Source organism: Catharus ustulatus, chromosome 9 (assembly GCF_009819885.2).
Source record: "Catharus ustulatus isolate bCatUst1 chromosome 9, bCatUst1.pri.v2, whole genome shotgun sequence".
Classification (NCBI taxonomy): domain Eukaryota; kingdom Metazoa; phylum Chordata; class Aves; order Passeriformes; family Turdidae; genus Catharus; species Catharus ustulatus.
In genome coordinates this window covers 31,379,734-31,397,020 of record NC_046229.1, presented here as the reverse complement: position 1 = coordinate 31,397,020, position 17,287 = coordinate 31,379,734, and the positions used below count along the sequence as shown (strand labels likewise).

Genomic DNA, 17,287 nt, shown 5'->3' with positions numbered 1-17,287 from the left:
TTAGTCACTGGATGTTTTTCCAGGCGCACATCCCAGAGCTTTGCCAAACACAGGAAATGCCTGTAAGAGGGGAGCTCAGTAATTCCCCCTTTTCCTCTCCACGCAGGCGGTTTGTGTGGAACTTCTTCCGTCTGGAGAACGAGCACCTGAACAACTGCGGCGAGTTCCGCGCCGTCAGGGACATCTCGGTGGCGCCGCTCAACGCCGACGACCTGACGCTCCTGGATCAGATGATGGACCAGGAGGACGGCGTCCGGAACCGCCGCAAGAACAAGCAGTGGAAGCGCAGCCTGAGCGTGTCCCTGCGCAGGCCTCGCCTCGCCTCACAGTACGTTGTGTTTTGTCAGTACTGCCGCAAATTCCTGCCCTGGAGCTGCTGTCACTGCCTGCTGGCCGTCCTGGAGTGGCAGTGCTGGGCTGGCAATGCATCACGCTGAGATTTCAGCCCAGTCTTCCAAGGGAGGGCAGGTCCAGTTAGTAAACGAGTGTGCCTCTCTCTGCCAGGGAATTAATCCATTAACCCCACTAATTTAGGCGTATTGGGGTTCTGAAACCATCAGGAAAGGGAGTTCCCTTTTTGCAAGGCTCCCCTCCCACAGAAATAATCTGCCAGAGGTTATAAATGCAAACTGGAGGAGGGCTCCCCTCAACCAGACATTTTGGGTACTTGAGAAAAAGCAGGAGGGGGACTCTTTATACCTCATAGTGACAGGAGGGGCAATGGTTTTAAACTAACAGAGGGCAGGGTTAGATTCGATATTAAGAAGAAGTTCTTCTCTGTGAGGGTGGTGAGGCCCTGGCACAGTTGCCCAGGGAAGCTGTGGCTGCCCCATCCCTGGAAGCTTTCAAGGCCAGGCTGGATTTGGCTCTCAGTAATGTAGTCTAATGAGAGGCATCCCTGCCTATGGCAGAAGGGTTGGAACCAGATGATCTTTAAGGTCCCTTCCAACCCAAACCATTCTGTTATTCTGTATGATCCCAATTGTTCTTTGATTAAGGTTCATACATAAGATCTCAGACTCCTTCCTCTCTTAAATCCAAACCCATAGATTTTTTTCTTCCCACCCATCGTTCTTGCACCCCAAATTTATCCCCACCCTGCACCCCAGCCCCTGAACCTGCCCACTGTGTGTTTTCCCTACAGTGCCTGTGTTGCTCCAGTGTCCTGTGTCCCTCCTGCCCTGACAGCACAGCTGTGAAGCCCTGCCCTTTGGCCAGGGAACAAGCCCAGGCTCCTCAGGGATGCTGAGGCACAGAGGGTTCAGGAGTGTTGTGCAATCCCTGCAGCACTGCATGGGAGGGGTGGGAGGAGGAGGAGGAGGAGGAGGAGGAGGAGGAGGAGGAGGGTGTGCTCTGGCCTCAGGGCTGTGCTTGGCTCTTGCAAGGGGACCAATACCAACAGCCTTGGGGTGGCTGCTAGAGACTGAAAAATGTTATGCAAAGGGAACACGGGCCAAAGCCTGGTGGAATTCCCTCCAACCATGCCCATTTACATGCAGTCAGTGGAGATGTGCCAGGCGTGTCCCTAAAGAACTTCCTGTTCCTTCCTGCAGCCCAGCGGGAGATGGGGCAGGAACATTCCTCTGGATCCTGCAAGGGTTTGGTGGAGTTCTGTGGGGAGGGCTGGGTGGGTGCCCCACACCCAGCACTGCTGTGTCCTCAGCCATGTCACAGCCTGGCAGGGGACATGGCCACGGGCAGAGTGTGCCCAGCATGGTGTGGAGTGGGCAGTGCCACAGGAGGAGGATGCTGAGGGACAGCTGGGGCATCTTTACAAGGTTCTGCTATTCCCAGGGAGAGTGGGAGGGTGTGAAACAGTTCCAGTAGGTTGTTTATTTTCCCTCTGCATAAGAAATGCATTTTTTTCCCTTTTTTTATTCCCCCAAATGCACTGTGGGTTTGTCTGCGTGTCATTCCAGGAATTCCTTCTCCCCAGTGAGTGTTTTGTGTTCTGTTTTTTTTGCAGGTCCAAGGCTTCTGACACAAAGGTATTGATAGAGGACCTAGCGAACGAAGTGAATACATGAGATGGCCACGTTCTCTTATTCCACATCCTTTGTTTTCTCGTTCTGTTTCCCTCTTCCCCAAGTAACCCGAGCTCTGGTACAGATCCAGCTGAAAACAGGAGAAAACACTGAACATGTTTTCCGAGCTCTTCCAGACCAGATCCTATGGACTCCAACACGCTCACTGTGTTTTGTTTCTTTTCTTCTGGGTTAATTTTAATGTTCTATTTTAAACAAACAAACAAACAAAAAAAATAAAATATTTTACTTTGTTTTGCCAATAAAGAGGACAGTTCAGGAAAGAAGGATTGTTTACAGTCTCAACAAGGACATACAAACCTTATCTGGATAACGAAGCATCATAGGGACTCCCTCATGGGACAGTGCCGAGAGCACACTCGGTTTCTGCTTGGCCCGGTTTTGACTGGTTGAAACCGGACTTTTTTAATCTGATTTTTTTTTTTGGTTGTTTTTTTTTCAATTGTTTGTTTTTGTCCTTCATATCCAGCGCTGAGGCACTGGCTGCACTTGCAGGGAAAGTGCACTTAGAGCAGTATCTTCATTCATGAAGCTACTTTTTAATTTGATGTAACTTTTCTTATAATTTTTTGGAAATATGATGTATCTGTTGCATATAGTTTTCACATTATTTATGAAACTTAACAACCATATGAGAGTGATTTTGAGTCCTGTGCAATGAAGGTTGTAATGGTAAAACAAAGTGGGGAATGTAGATCTCCAACTCCAGGGTTGTGGGGTGATGCCCCTGCAAATACCCCTCTCGTGAGACAACTTGCACCTGTGTGTACCTTCTCTCTTACTCCTTTTCGATTTTATTTTAAACCAAAGTTTCTCTTTCTGATATTTTTTTAGTTGCTGCTACTGCTTCTGGGCATGTCTCTCGTGCCGGTTCAAAGCCAACTTCTCCATGTGTGAAAGTAGTGCAGATGATCCTAAGGAAAGGAGAGTTGGTTCCCACCAACAGCACAAAACACTGGTCGAACAAAGGCTTTGGAACTTCTTTCTCCAGATCAAAAAGTACTTTTCCAAGCCTTAGGTGTGTCATGAGGGCATCTCAGTCCGAGCAGGGAGCTTTTCAGGAGTTCTCCAGCAGCCCAGCAAGGTGGGACAAGGCCAGGAGGTGACAGTTCTCATGGGACAGGGATTCATCAGGCTGGGGCTTAGGAGTAGTGATATGAGCTGTGGTGTGCCCATCTGATGGGGAAGGTGGGATGGAAAACAGCTCTTCTGTGATTTCTGGTTTAGCAAAAAGCCTCTGTTGGGCACTGTCTTGGTGATTTGCCCCTTGAGTCATCTCATTCTCCCAGTTTGGAAGTGGGATACTTGAGCATACTTGGGTAATGGACAGCTGAGTAAATTATGTTGGAAGAGAGGTGTGAATTCGATGGCCTCGTTGGTTGGTCTCCCCTCCTCCTGGGGGGAGCCATGGAGGCCTCAGAGTCCTGTCAGCCTTCCCTTGGCACACCTTGTTCTCTGTGGGTCTGCAAGGGAAGGGTGAAACTCCTGAAGGAGGAGCCTCACCTGGCTGGTGACAGCTTGGGCAATGGAATTGCAGGAATCTCTCCTCAGCTGCTGTTTGGTGGTTGTTTCCTTTAATCAGCACAGTGTCTCCCATGGCTGCTTTGTTGCATTTCCTCGGTTTGCCTGCTGTGCCTCTTGCTCAGAGGAACTGAAGAAGGAAACTTGGTTCTCTTCATTTAATTGGAAATAGATTAAAACCCCGTTGTGGTGCTGCTCCTCTCATCTTCCTCTGTGTGTGCTGCTCTGGTGGGAGCAGAGCCAGATGAGCTAGGGCTGTGCTGTCCATCTCCCCTGAATTCCTGTCTTTACCTATGGAGCATTCTCATTTACATGGAAGTGGAGACTGGGATATAAAGCCCCTTAAAATATTTCAGGTTCCTAAATTGCATTGGTGCCATGTCCAAACGTATTTCCAGCAGTGGGGAATGGAGCCATCCCTGCCTGGGGAGGTTAGGGGAGGGCAGCTGCAGTGGGAGGGAGGCAATCCAAAATTATTTGGATTCATTCAAATCAAGTAACACAACTGAGTGTTACTTAAGCAAGTGGGGTTTTTTATACAAAGAATCTGAGCTTTACTGGTAATTATCTTCCTTTCAGAGGGAAATTAAAAAATACAGAGAGACATAGTGAGCAATTTGGTTTAATGGAGGATGTCCCTGCCTTGGCAGGGGGTTGGTACTATAAAGTTTTTAAGGTTGCTTCCAAGCCAACCCATTCCATGGTTCTGTGATTTGGAAATGATGCAGTCCCCTGGGGCACTCTGCCTTCCTCACCTGGGCTGGGCAGGGCATGGCTGTGTGGCCTGTGTCCATCTGTCCATCCCACTGCTGCACCGTCCAACCCTCTGCTTCCCAACCTGGTGGGAAAGGTTGGGTTGCAAGTGATTAAATTCTTACTCTGTAGTTTACCCAGATCCTTATGGGAAGCAAGAATTCAGTGTGTCCATCTGCTCTGCTCTTTCTCTTCCCTTTTTCTGTCTTTGCTGGCAGGAGAAGTTAAGGGGAAAAAAAAGAAAAAAAGGAGGTGTCCTATGATTGCTATGATGAGCAAACATTATCTCCTAAAATAAAACATTGTCCGTTTTGGCAGTGAAGATGCTGTCTCAAGGGAAAGCAGCCTGAATTCCCAGAAGTGTGGCTTTTAAAAGCTCCTAGCTCCCAGCCCTGGGTCTGCCTGTTCCCTCCCTCCCAGAGATTTCTGAGAAATCAGGCATGCAGATTCGTCCTGAGAGCGAGCACTAAAGCCAGGATGGCTCCACATCTACGAGAACATCTGGCCAATAAAGGGAGACCTAATGAAACAGAACAGATGGTGAGAGAAAATAGCCCTGTCGTTCCTTGGGAGCAGCAGGAGCGAGGGGAGTGGGGACATTCCCAGGGTGGCTCCATTTCCTGAGCTGGGCTTTGCTCGTGGGTGCTTGAAAACACTCCTGTAGGGAGAGCAGCATGGTGGCAGTCCAGAGGGACAGAGCAGCGTTAAAAGGAACTGAGGGTGAGGGATTTATCCAGTTTTTTAGTTGTTGGGATGCAGCTGCATGGGAAGTGGAAGGTCTTCAAGCTCTGACTTTCGGGTGTTGGGCTGTGCCTTGTGATGCAGTGGAGGTTGAGTTGAACAGCTCTGAGGATGGTGTGGAGCTGCTTTGGTCTGGTGAAACCCATTAGGATGGTGCAGTCTAAGGAGAGTGGTATTTGTGACTTTTGGAGATTCCCTTTGAATTTGCTTCTCCATGCTGATTCCCTCCTGCTTTCCATCCTGCCGCTCCTCTGGGGATTTTGGGCTTGCAGGGGGTGAGATGTTGCAGCATCCAGAGCTTATTTGCTGGCTGGGCTTCCCTGTGTGGGATGCTTTGGGATGGTGTCACCAGAAACACCAGGTCCCTGTGCTTGGAATGCCACGTGCCATGATAGGACATGTTCCTGAAAGGACAGCAGGGCAAGATTGGGATCTTTGGACTCAGCAAGCAGGAGTGGAGCTTCTCCAAAGAGAACCAATGCCGTCCCACCACATTTTAAAAGATGCATTTGCAGCACTCCTGGCTGCAGCCTGTATGTATCCAATAAGCTCCTATCTCTCATCAGGTGCATTCCCAAAGTCAGCTGGTGTTCATCCAAGGTCTTTCCCAACCCTGCTCCTGACCCTCCTCCTTCTCTCAAGTGTCTTTGCTGTTTGATTCCAATAAAAGGGGTCAACTGGCAGCAGCCTTCAGCATGAACATCTTGGAATGGGAGAGATCTCTGGTGGAAATCTCAGCAGAGTTGGATCCTGCTGTTCCTACTTCCCTAAAAACGCTTGTGCTGCTTGTTCTGCCTCTGTGCTGGTGCTCAGCTGCAAGGCCAGTGTGGCAGACAAGGAGGGAAAGCACATTCCTGGTTCAGGAGATAACAGTCCCTGGGAATTTCCCTTCCAACGAGCAGTGGAGACAGTGTGAAGCCTTTGCTGTGTTTTGAATGGCTGAGTGGGTTTGGCCTTGTCCTGCAGGGATGCTGCCATGCTCTGCTCTCTGGGCTCTGGGGGCTGTGACCCCAGTGTCAGGCCATGTGCTGGGAAGTGTCCCGGGGCTGGGACACTGCTTGGCAAGTTGGGGACACAAAAGCCACTTTGTTCACATGCTGCATCCCAGCTCCATGTCCTCCCTTCTCTCCAATCCCTTCTGCTTTGCACCAGCAGGGGGAAGGTGATCTTCTGCCTTAAACATTATTTTTTTAAATTTACATTTTTGTTCCAGAAGGCAATCGGATTGTTTTGTCTCCTTGGGAAAGAGGGGCTGGGGCTCCTGGGGGAAGAGTGGGAAATCCCTGTGGTACCTCTGCAGCAGTCACAGCTCGGCTCAGTGGCTGTCACCTCATCAAACCTCGCCTCCTTTACATGACCCCAGTCCCAAACTCTGCACCTTGGGCGAGTGTCCCCTGCTTCCACCGTGGGCTAAACTGGTGTGTCACCATCCCTGGGGGCTTCGATCCCTGCTGCAACACCCCGGGAAAGGGACACAACTGAGGAGCACCCTGATGCTGACACCCCAGCCCTGCTCCTGGTGGGAGCCAAAGGCTGCCCCGGCCCTGGCACAGCCACAGCAAAGTGGGCAAGAGGTGGGCAAGGTGCCCTGCAGCCTGACAGTCCCTCAAGCTCTGTAAACCAAATTGCAAACTCTTCACTCCAGAGGAGAAATTGGGCATCCTGGTAGAACTTGCGATGACCTCTCCACCCCCTCGGTCCTCGTGGCGAAGGACTGGCGCTTGGAAGGGGCCCAGGGTGGAAATGCCAAAGTTCCCCCTGGGTCCCGCTGCCACCTTCCTCCCCCCTCCCTGCTGTGTTGGTCTAAATGATCTTTATGAAGCCCTGTAGATGTCAAAAGTAATTATGGAGTGTGATTAGTCCTCTGTGGGTGCTTTCTTTCTTCCCCCCTCCTTTCTCTTTTGCTATCCCCTTCTCCACTCTTCTGTTTTGGCTCAGTGGAAAAGGTGAGGACAAAGAATTGCCGCTTGCTTGGGCTCATGATGTATCTGTGACTGCGCTATTAGCTGTCTTCTCCTTCCTTCCCAAATGGATATAATTTTTGAAGTGTGGAATTCCCTTCTTGATAAGTAGGTTTAAAAAAAAATACTGCACAATGTGATACTGTTTCATAGTTTCTAGGTGGTTGTATAAAGCAAAGTTACTGTGATTGTGTTTTTTCAAAGGAAAAAGTGATTGGTTACGAAATCTGTCCTTTTTTCATTATTACAAGCTCTTTGTTTTCCAATGATCTGATGGCTCTTTTGTCCCTGGTCTGTGTGTGTGTCTTCCCAAGTCCCACCCCTGAGCTGCATTCACCCAGGGAGCATTGGCTCCTGCTGCTCTTGCTCTCTTTTGAGCTGTGGGATGTCGCTGGTGGCTGGAGGTGAAGAACATCCATGTCCTGGGAGGAGGTGGAGGTGCTTGGAGGAGGGAGATGTCTGAGGAGGAGCTGGAGGTGGGCAGGAGGGGCTCACAGGAAGCGGCCCAGGGCTCACACCCAACATGCCAGGGGCTGGTGCTGGGGGAACCTCCTGCCCAGACTGTGCTGTGCTGGCCAAAGGCTCGTGGCCCTTTTGGTTGCCTCTCTCCAGCCAATCTCCAGACCAAGGCAGTGTCCTGCCAGCATCAGCACAGCAGGTGACCTGAGGCTGAGCGGCCCAGCCTGGGGTTGTTTGGGGTCTGTGCTTTTATTTTGCTCTTCAAATCGCTTCATTGCCTCTTGCAATCAATCTCCCTTCAGAAGAGATCCCAGTGCCTTGAAATCACACTAAGCCTGTTGCTGCTCACAGCAGCCGCTTCCCAGAGGTTTAATCCCAGCTCCCTGCTGGCATTCCCTGGCTGGTGGCAGGAGCCCTCCTGCTGCCCTTGCTTTGGCACCTCACCCCAGCTCGATGGGGACATCTCTCAGGTGTGTGTCACCTCCAGAGCCCAGGCAAAGGAGCCAGGATCCCTTTGTGGAATGGCCTGCAGGTAAGGATGGGTCCTGGCGTCACAGGGGAGGTTGGACCCCAGTGCTGGGGGACAGGGTGAGGATGGTTCCTCTGCCTGGGCTTCTCACACAACACTCTCAGCTGGCCCTTCCTGCCTGGAAGCAGCCAAGGGACGATGCTCAGTCTGTTCCTCAGGGAGTCACACCTGTGGGGTGGGAAGCCCTTGGGCTCAGGTTTGGCTGTGACAAGGGCCCCAGGGCCACCCAGGGCCAGGGACGTTTTAAGAAGATAAAAGTGATTTCTTGCTGCTCGTGCTGGCAGGGGCCGGTGCGGCCAGAGCCAGGAGGATTAAAACAATTTCATAATCCTGGTGATTTCCTTTTGATCGGGATTATGAAACCAATCACGAATATCAAAAGCCACAGCTTAAAGCGGCAGCCGGAGCGGGGCCGGGACTCCCCGGTGCCCCTGGGGACGGCAGCCCTGGCACCCCCAGGTAAGCGCTGCCCACCCGGGACCCTCGTCCTGCGTGTTGGGGCCTGGGGGGAGGGGGCAGGATGGGCTGTGTGGTGAGCAGGCACGGGTCGCATGCTGGGTTTAGGGGTAGGGATGTGCATGGATGCACGAAGCTCGGCTCCCACCGCCCTCCTGCCTGGAAACGCCACAGCCCCGGCTCGCCGTGGGTCCAAGCAGGATTTGGCATCCGGAAAGCAGGAGAATTTAGCACAGCTGCAAAGGCGTGATGCTCACAGGAAGGGGCCGAGAGCCAGCGGGTTTTGCTGCTGGAGAAATCCCCCCGGGCCCGGAGCGCCGTCCCCATCCCGCGGGTGCGGGGCAGCCCCCTCGGCTCCCGGGGAGGCCTCGCTCCGCCGCCTTCCCACCCGCACCCAGACAAAGGACATTCCTGAGGGAGGGCCAAGGGATCCCTCCGTCCCGGGCTGCCGGGTTCCCCTGCTCTGGAGTTCCCAGGGTGGCAGTGCGGGGTCACCCCCCGGCCCAGCGTGGCGTGGCCGTGCGGGGACCGGGCGGTCCGGGGCCGGCTTTGGCCGGGTGCCCCGGCATGGGGTGCGGAGAGGAGGAGGAGGAGGAGGAGGAGGAGGAGGAGGCCGGGGCGGGAGGCAGGGCCAGCCACGGCCCCACAGCCCAGCCAAGCGGCTGAGCTCGGGCTCGGCTGGAGGGGCCGGGATTTGCTGGTTTGGCCGTTTGTTTTTTTTTTAATTTCTCTTTTTCCCTCCCCTGCTTCCTTCCCTTCTTCCGCTTTCTTCTCCTTCTTCCCAGCCCTCTCCCGATGGTGCTCCGGGGGTAAGGACAGCCCTCGCATCCCACCCGCGGCCACGTCCCGCTCAGCCTGGGGCAGTGAGGGGCTGCGGGGAGCTGGGAGGGGATGGGGCCCGGGGGTGTCAGGGGATGCTCCTACAGCCCGGGCCACGGGGGACGCTCCTCCAGGGGTCCCAGCGGGGACAGGATGCTCCCGGCGGGGTGCAGGAGGGCAGCGGCACCTGGGTACCACCGGGACGGCGAGGCGGGCGCAGGGCGAGTGCCACGTGTGGCCCCGGGGCCGCGGCGGAGCAGGGGCTGGCGTCTGCCTGGTGGCGAGCTGTCGCCCGGAGGGATTTCTGTTCTGCGGAGCTCTGGGGCCCTGGTTTAGCTCGGACAGTGTCAGTTCCCTCCGAGTTTTCTTGCTGGGTGCCTCTGGGCGCCTGGAACAGTGTGGGTGAGCACCCGCTCTCCTGCCCAGCCCCTGGCCACCCGCTTTGGGGAACCAAAGCATTGCTGCCCCATTCCTCCTGCTCCCAGCGATGCCTGCAGAGTGCCGGTGCTCTGGGTGGCCTCGTGCTGTGTCACCTCCGTGTCCCCTTCCCCTCCAGGCACACGCCGGTGGCACTGCGTGCATTTACCCCCCAGGGCAGGTGGGGTGATGCCCTTGGTGGAGGCACCGGGGTGGGTGCTGCCGAGGGCAGTGCAGGGGTCACGCCCTGGGTTTTTTCCCTGCAGGACTCATGGAGGGGAGCCCTCCCCCTGAGGCGCGGCGCCTGCCACGGCCCCCCAAGCAGCACGGCCAGAGCGGCGGCCGGAGCGCGGTCCCGCCGGAGCGCCCCGAGCCCGCCCGCGGCCCCCACGCAGTCCTGGAGGGCAAGGTGAAGGCGCTGAAGGAGAAGCGGGGCGGGCGGCCCGGGACCCCCGCAGCCGCCCCCGAGCGCCCCTCGCCCAAGAAGCCGCGGCCCCGGCGGGGGAAGCCGGGGGCAGAGGGGCCGGGGGAGCCGCGGGCGCAGCTCCGGACCTACCTGACGGACGGGCTGCTGGATGGAGCGGAGCCCGCCCCTGGCAGCCCCCCGGCACCCTGCGCCGCCACCCCGGGGCTCTGGAGGGTCCCGGCAGGCCCCGAGCTCCCTCCGGACAAGGGCAGCAGGTCCTGGCGCTCTGCCTCCCTCCACGACAGACCCTCCCTGGATGAAGAGGGCCGGACCCCGCTGCGGGACTGGGGGCGTCCCTCCGTGTCCCCCCCCACGGCGGAGAGCTGGGAGAGGCTCTCGCTGGCTGAGCGGGTGGAGAGAAACCGGCGGCTGCTGCAGGAGGTGCTGGGCCTTGCCGCACCCGGTGGGTATTTTGGGAAGGTGGCGGCTCTTTCAGGACAGCTGAGGGAAGTGGGAGGGAAAACCTTTGGGATGATGAGAGTCCTCAGGGCCAGCCTCCAGCCTCCAATGCTGCGGGTGCAGCTCCTTGCTGCCTCACACCCCAGCGTTGTCCCATCCCCTTCCCCGGGATGTAGGAGATGCTCTCGAGATGCTCTGGGTGATACCAGTCAGTCTGCTCTGGTGTCCTGGTGAGGAATTTCACTGCTAAAAGCAAGAGCAGGAAACTAAATTTCAGGGACACACGAGGTCTATGGGCATTACTGTCCCTTTGCAAGCTGCCCCCAGAAAAGATAATTAATTTATCCTTTGATAGCATCTGCCCCAATGGCCCCATGGCCCCATCCCCACTGTCCCGCACCTACAGCCAGGTGCTGTTGCCCCACATTCCACTCCTCTGGGATCTCCCAGAGCCAAACTTGTGGGAGAGCCCTGTGAAGGGTGTTGGGATGGGATACATAGGGTGTGCTATTGAAAGGATGGGGCTGCCATCCAACCAACCTAATGCTTTTCCCTGTCCTGCATTTCAGAGATGCCTGCGAGTGACGGCGACTGGGACTCTGGGGTTTCACTGCAGGATGCTGAAGGCTGCAGGTAGGTCAGTCTGTGTGTGGCAGAAATGGACATTTCCCTCTTTGCCACTTCCCAGTCTTGCATTTTAACTACACCCTAGGAGCTCCAGGAAAAGGCTGTGAGGCAGCTGGTGAGGAAGTGTGCCTGGGCCCCAAGAATGCTTTAGTGTGACAAGGGGCAGGAGCTGGGTGTCCTCCTGGTGTCTGAGCACGGGACATCCGTGCCAGGACAGGAAGGGAAGTGGGGAAGAAGATGGGACAGAAAATTGCTCCAGGTGCTTAAGAGGATCGAGGCAGCAGGAGTATGTAATCTTGTTGGACTAATGAAAAACCTTAGAGGTATGGACTAAAAATAAGGAGGTAACAGGTGAGAGGTTGGGGGCTGCACAGGGTGGAACATTGAGTAGAGAAAGCCTCCCCCAGTATTGTGGTCACTGGTTCTACTCTGCTCTGCTCTGCTCTGGCAGCTGGATCAGTGATGGGGTGCAATGCAGAGCCAGGGATGCAGCACCTCAGCTAAAGCCTGGGGGAAGCCTGGGCCTCCCATGGTGCTGCTGCGGGTGCCAGCGTGTGTCCACTGTGCTGCACTGAAGAGGTTAAGGCCGGGCTCGCCGAAGAGACTGCCTGAGCTGATTATTTTAATCAGGAGGATTAGAGCCATGGCCAACCGGGAAGGCAGTGCTGCAGCAGGGAGAGCTGACAGGTCCCTCGCCCTGCAGTCAGAGGGGGCTGGGGGTGTGGGGAAAGATCCCCTGCAAGGAAGGGAAGGCAGCAAGACAGATCAGGGGGTCACCCCAAGCCTCCCAGCCTCCCCACCGCCGCGGGATTTACACCGGTGGGGATGGGAAGTAGCACCTGCCCCCGTTTCCCCATCCACCTCAGGGATGGATGCCCGAGCTGTGGGTGCTGAGCCTGCCCCCAGAGTCTCACCGGGCGCCGGGGATGAGGGTGCCCGCCCGGCCACCTCCCGGCGCGGCCGCCAGCCCGCCCATGAATGGCGGCCGAGCCCCGTTTTCCCTGGGCAGAGCAGCCTCGTCGTCACTGTTAAAGCACGTCTAATCCCTGTTATTTTTTCCTAATCCCCCTCCCCGCTGCGGGGCCGCAGGGCCTTTGTGGCCGGGCAGGAGCTCGAGCTGAGCCCGCGGCACGAGCAGGCCAAGCAGCTGCTGCAGCGCGCCCGCATGAAGGCTCGGACGAACCCCCTGCGGGCCAGCCACGACATCCTCCTGCTCCCCGGCCCGCACCCCAGGTCAGTGCCTCGCCCCGCCGTGCTCCCAGGCCTGCAGCCGGGTTTGGAGCACAGCCACAGCCACAGCGGTGTGTTTGGAGCGGCTCCGTGTGCAGGCACGCGTGCGGAGCCGGGGTCCGACCCGCTGCGCGCACCGTGCAGCCTTGGGCGCGCCCGACCCCTGCGCAGCACAGTGCTGGGGAGGCGTTCGGTTAATTGTGCTTTGTGATCACACGGAAGGATCAGTGGTGGGAGGACAGCGGTTCCCAGCTGAGGGGGAATGTTTTCCCGGGAGAGAATCGCTGCTGGAGGCTGGACCACAGCAGCGTCTCGCCATGTGTGCCAGGTCATGTGCGATGTGGTGTTCCCGGAATGATTAACCACACACCTCGGGGCAGGGAAGGGGCGTTGGAGGTCGAGCCGTGGCAGCAGGAAGGTGCCGCAGCTTCTCCGGATTTCAGCTTCAGGCTGGGGGGAAGCAGGGCTGTACACAGCCGGGGAGCACTGGGCGGACTTTCCTCCTTTGCCCCATCTGGGTTTCCAGGGGTGCCGAGCAGCCCCTGCAGCTCGCCTGCGTCCGTCTGTCTGTCCCCATGGCAGGGAGCCCAGCGGGAGGCCGAGCATCGCCCCGCGGGACGGCGGGAGCCTGAGCGACTCGTCCAGCGGGGACTCGAGCTGCGGGCGGCCGCGGCGGCCGCGGGGACCGTCCCCGTCCCGCGTCCGCTTCGAGGACGAGTCGGCCCGGGACGCCGAGGTGCGCTACCTGGAGCGGCTGCAGCTGCGGCACCGGCGGGCGCTGGGCTCGGCGCTCCTCTCGCCGGAGCCGGCCGGCAGCAGGCAACCGGGGGACGGCGCTGGCCAGCCCAAAGCCCGCAGTGGCGACCTCGTGGCCGGGGGCAAGTGCAGCGCCTGCGGCTCCTTCCTCGGTGCTGCCGCCGGCCGGGGCACGGACACGCAAGCTCCCCCCGATGTGGCCAAAAGTAGCCCTGCGGCACAAAGAAGCGTCCCAGGGGATGGCAGAGGGCTGAGCGCTGCCCAGACAGAGCCTAAAATCAGGCCTCTGGGCCCCGGAGGGTCCCCACTGTGGATCCTGCCGTCCCGGCAGCGCATCCACACCGAGAAGATCAAGGAGACCTACATCGGGGATGTCACCTACATTGACGAGGTGGACTCGGCCCTGGAGAGCACCGACACCTCCGACGGCTGCCGGACAGACAGTGAAGAGGCAGGACCCCGCAGCCCCCACCTGCGGGGGCACCGGGACCCCCGGGCTCGCGGGCACAGAACTCCCCGTGCTGCCCCGCAGCCAGAGGCAAGGGCCAGGAAAGGGACGTGTGTGGCCAGCGGTGGCCCCGAGGACGGGGACTCGGGTCCGGGGCCTGTTTGCCCCCCACCACCAGGAAGAACTAGCAGCCGGGAAGATGGAGAACCGCATCGACATCTAGGGGATGGCAAGGGAGTGGGAAACACAGCTCGCGCCCCGCAGCAGCCCTGCGAACCTTCCTCGCAGCTGAGGACCAGCACCCCCATTCCAGGCACACACGTCCCTGCTCCCCCTCCTACCAAGAAGGCCTGTGCCCAGGTGCCTTGCAGGAAAGCCCTGTTCTCCAGCAGCAGCCACCAGGCATCGAGCCAGGGAGTCCAGGGCCCGCAGCCGGATGCTGGCAGTGCCACTCCACCGCAGCCCGGGGGCACGGCGGGGCTGGCCCAGCAGCGAGGTCCCTGCAGCCCCAGGTGGCTCCCGGGGAGCCCCCTCCGTGCCTTGTCCACCAACAATTGCAACAACACCCATGGGCAGAACACCCCGGGGACCGGCAGAGGTAAGAGACCCATGCATGGGGTGCTGGGGGGGTCCCCCATGAAACAGGCATGTCACTGTCTCCGTGGTTCCAGGTTCGCTGTCACACCCCGCTGCCGGCCCTGTCACCCCCGTGCCCTTGAAGGCTGCTCATCCTGCCGGGGAAAGTGCTGGAATGCCAGGAGCGCAGCCACAGCAGCACCCAGCTGGGAGCACTGCACATGGGTGAGTGAGCATGGGCGGCCCTCGCATCCCAAACCATGCAGCCCTGAGCAACCCTCCTGGGCACTGCAGGATGCTGCTGGGTTGAGCTCCCTGACTCTAAAAACCTCCCAGAAACCACAATATGGGGGTTACAGTGTGCCCGTGTGTTGCTGTGGTTTTGGAGGAGCTGCATTTCCCTACATCTGGTTCTGCCAGTGGGGTTAGAGCAGATGTGACAGAGATGTTTCACTGGTGTCAGGTTCTCCCCTTTTGAGGAAAATCAGCTGCCCTGGGGCTTTCCAAGTGTGATCCTGCCAGCCCTGTGCCTGGCACTGCATGTCTCAGCCCAGCAGGAGAGGTCCAAGGTGGTACTGGGTCCTCTGAACCTGTTTGGCAGGATGTGATCCTCTGGGGCAGAGCAGTGAACTTCTGAGAGGTGTTAAACCCTGAAATAATGGAGAAAACAGGGAAGCCCTTTGGGCCACTTTGGGTAGTGACAAACTTGTGTGTGCTGGGTCACTGCTGCGGGGAGGTGGCTGTCCCTGATCTCACCGTACACCCCGATCTCACTGTGCTGCAGCTCTCAAGGCTGCCAAGGTGGGTGCAGGGTGCACCCCCAGCCCTGGGGCAGCTGCAGGTCCTGCTGCCACCCCAGACACGCTGTGTGTGACCACCACGCCTCTCCACCCAGGGAGCTGGGGCGGCCGGTGAGCCGCAAGGGCAGCAGCGCTTCGGCGTCGGGGCTGAAGAAGCTCCTGTGCAGCCTGAGCCAGAGCACCAAGCAGCGCCTGGGCCGCTTCCGCTGCTACAGCATGGAGCAGCTCCCGGCACCTGGCGGCTCCCCACCAGGCGGCCCTGGCATCAAGAAGTCACCATCCCTGCAGTCCCTGCAGCTGGTGAGCTTGGGCATCGCCCCATGCAGGGGGTGCCCGTGGGGAGAAGAGGGTGGCACAAGGGAAAGGATGCTGGACTGGGATGAAGTATTCCTGAGTATGGATTTATGGCTCAGGCAGTCCTGGAGGGGTGTGAGGGGATGTACCACCCCAAAAATGCTGGTTTTGTAAAGCTTGGAGCCAACTGGGAAGTGGAAGTGGGAAGGAGGGAGAGAGGGGTGGTAGTGGAAGGGCAGGTATGCTTGTTTGTCCTCAGCAGTGAGCTGGGGGGTGGTACAGGGGATGTCCCAGTTTCCTCCACTCCTCAGCACATCAGTGGGTGAAGCACTGTGGTGTTGCACAATGTTTGTCCCCATCTCAGCCAGGTGTTTCTCCCCAGGTGTCACCCTTCTGCCAGCCCCAAAAAGCTGCCTCTATCCAGAGCCTGCATCCCCAGCTGGGCAAGGCACCCCGTGCCAGCGCCTACCTCCTGCCACAGACCACGGCTGACAGGTAGGACGGGGCCTGGCACATGCAGCGCGGTGCCCGGGAAGGCTCTTCTGGGTGCTGTGGTGGCTCAGTGCAACCAGGGCCTGCATCACCCGTTCTCCAGCAGTTTCCCTTGTCCCCACTCCCCCATCCTCCCTCTCCCCACAGGAAGGGGGGCTCAGGGCCGCAGCGCTCGCTGAGCGTGGAGGACATCGGTGCGCCCGGCCAGCTGCGCGCGGTGGGGCGCGTGGTTGAGGTCTTCCCTGATGGCACCAGCCAGCTGGAGCTGCAGCGACCGCCCCACGGCGCCTTTGGGTTCTCCATCACCTCCGGACACGGCCGGCCTGACACAGGTATTGTGGGCTCCACCCTCCGTGGTGGCTCTCGCCCCACCCCAGGGGCGAGCTCGGGCGTGGGTGGAGGGGGTTGCTCATTGCTGCTGAGCCCCAGAGGGGATGTGGGTGGGGAGATGCTTTAGCCACACACAATCCTGTGTCCATCAGCACTTGGCTTGGGACACACAGCCCACACCATCACAGATCACAGATTTGTTTCTGTGCAGCCCCTGGGCTCTCACCCACCCCGTTCCCTCCGCAGGTGTCTACGTGCAGGAGATGGCGGATGCCGGCACAGCCAAGCTCTACGCGGGGCTCCTGGGCGTGGGGGATGAGATCCTGCAGGTCAACGGCGCGGCCGTCTCGGGGCTGGGGCTGGCCCGCATCCGCGAGCTGCTGCTCCAGGCGGACACCCTGTCCCTCCGCGTGCTCCGGCACCGCCCCGCGCCACGGTAGCCCTGGCACGGCTCCTGGTGGGAGGAGGAGGAGCATCTCCCAGTGATGGCAGGACAGGGATGTAACAGGATGCAGAATGGCATGGCATGGACCAAGCTGCCTCACAGTGTCAGGACCTGCCCAGCTCTATTGCAGTGGGGACAGGTGGTTTTCTTCGTCCCCCTGGGAGAGAATGTGGGACCAAGAACCCCACGGAGTCTCCATGAGCTGCCCAGGTGTGGGGGGACAGGGGCAGCCTGGCCCCAGGAGAGCTGGATGGCTTTGTCCTGCTGGGCACTGGGGTGACCAGCATAGGGACACCCCATCCCTCTGACCCCAGGAGACAGAGGACTTCCTGCCAGCACTGTCACCTTGTGCTGGAGGGCTGGTGAGGTTCTTTTAAATTATTTCAAACTGAAACACAAAAATACATCTCTGCAATAACAAAACAGCGCCCTTGGCTTGTGGCATGGAGGGGCTGGGGTGGTGCTTGCCGCCTTTGCTACTTGTTTTCCCATGGTCCTGCTGCTCCACCAGCCGCCTTCTGACCGTGCTGTGGTGCTGGAGGGGCCCTGGGCAGGTAGACAGGGGTGCTCAGCGACCTGCAGGCTCCTTGGGGATTTTGAGGGGCTCTTTCTTCCAGCCATGGAAGGCAAAACACATCCTTGGAGTGTCTCCAGCAACGGTCGCACAGCAGCAATGGCTGCCCTCTGCATGGGGGTGTTCCACATCTGGGTCTACAGCTGTCT

The 17,287-nt window shown here is 58.3% G+C and overlaps 2 protein-coding genes across 2 annotated transcripts in view; both read left to right on the top strand.

Moving 5' to 3' along the window:
- The window catches only part of XPR1 (xenotropic and polytropic retrovirus receptor 1), a 109,734-nt gene extending 102,444 nt beyond the window's left edge, over positions 1-7,290 (top strand). Inside the window, exons 14-15 of the mRNA XM_033067040.1 lie at positions 107-328; positions 1,967-7,290. Coding sequence (XP_032922931.1) covers positions 107-328; positions 1,967-2,027 — 283 coding nt within the window. The 3' untranslated portion in view covers positions 2,028-7,290. The remainder of the gene's footprint in view (positions 1-106; positions 329-1,966) is intronic.
- A 2,682-nt stretch (positions 7,291-9,972) lies between these two features.
- KIAA1614 (KIAA1614 ortholog) lies at positions 9,973-16,970 on the top strand. The gene is made up of 9 exons (XM_033067611.2): positions 9,973-10,570; positions 11,136-11,199; positions 12,283-12,426; positions 13,006-14,225; positions 14,299-14,428; positions 15,099-15,303; positions 15,680-15,792; positions 15,937-16,121; positions 16,366-16,970. Exons 1-9 carry the CDS (start codon positions 9,973-9,975, stop codon positions 16,557-16,559), a joined length of 2,853 nt encoding a protein of 950 aa, XP_032923502.2. The 3' UTR covers positions 16,560-16,970.
- The last annotated feature ends 317 nt before the right edge of the window (positions 16,971-17,287 follow it).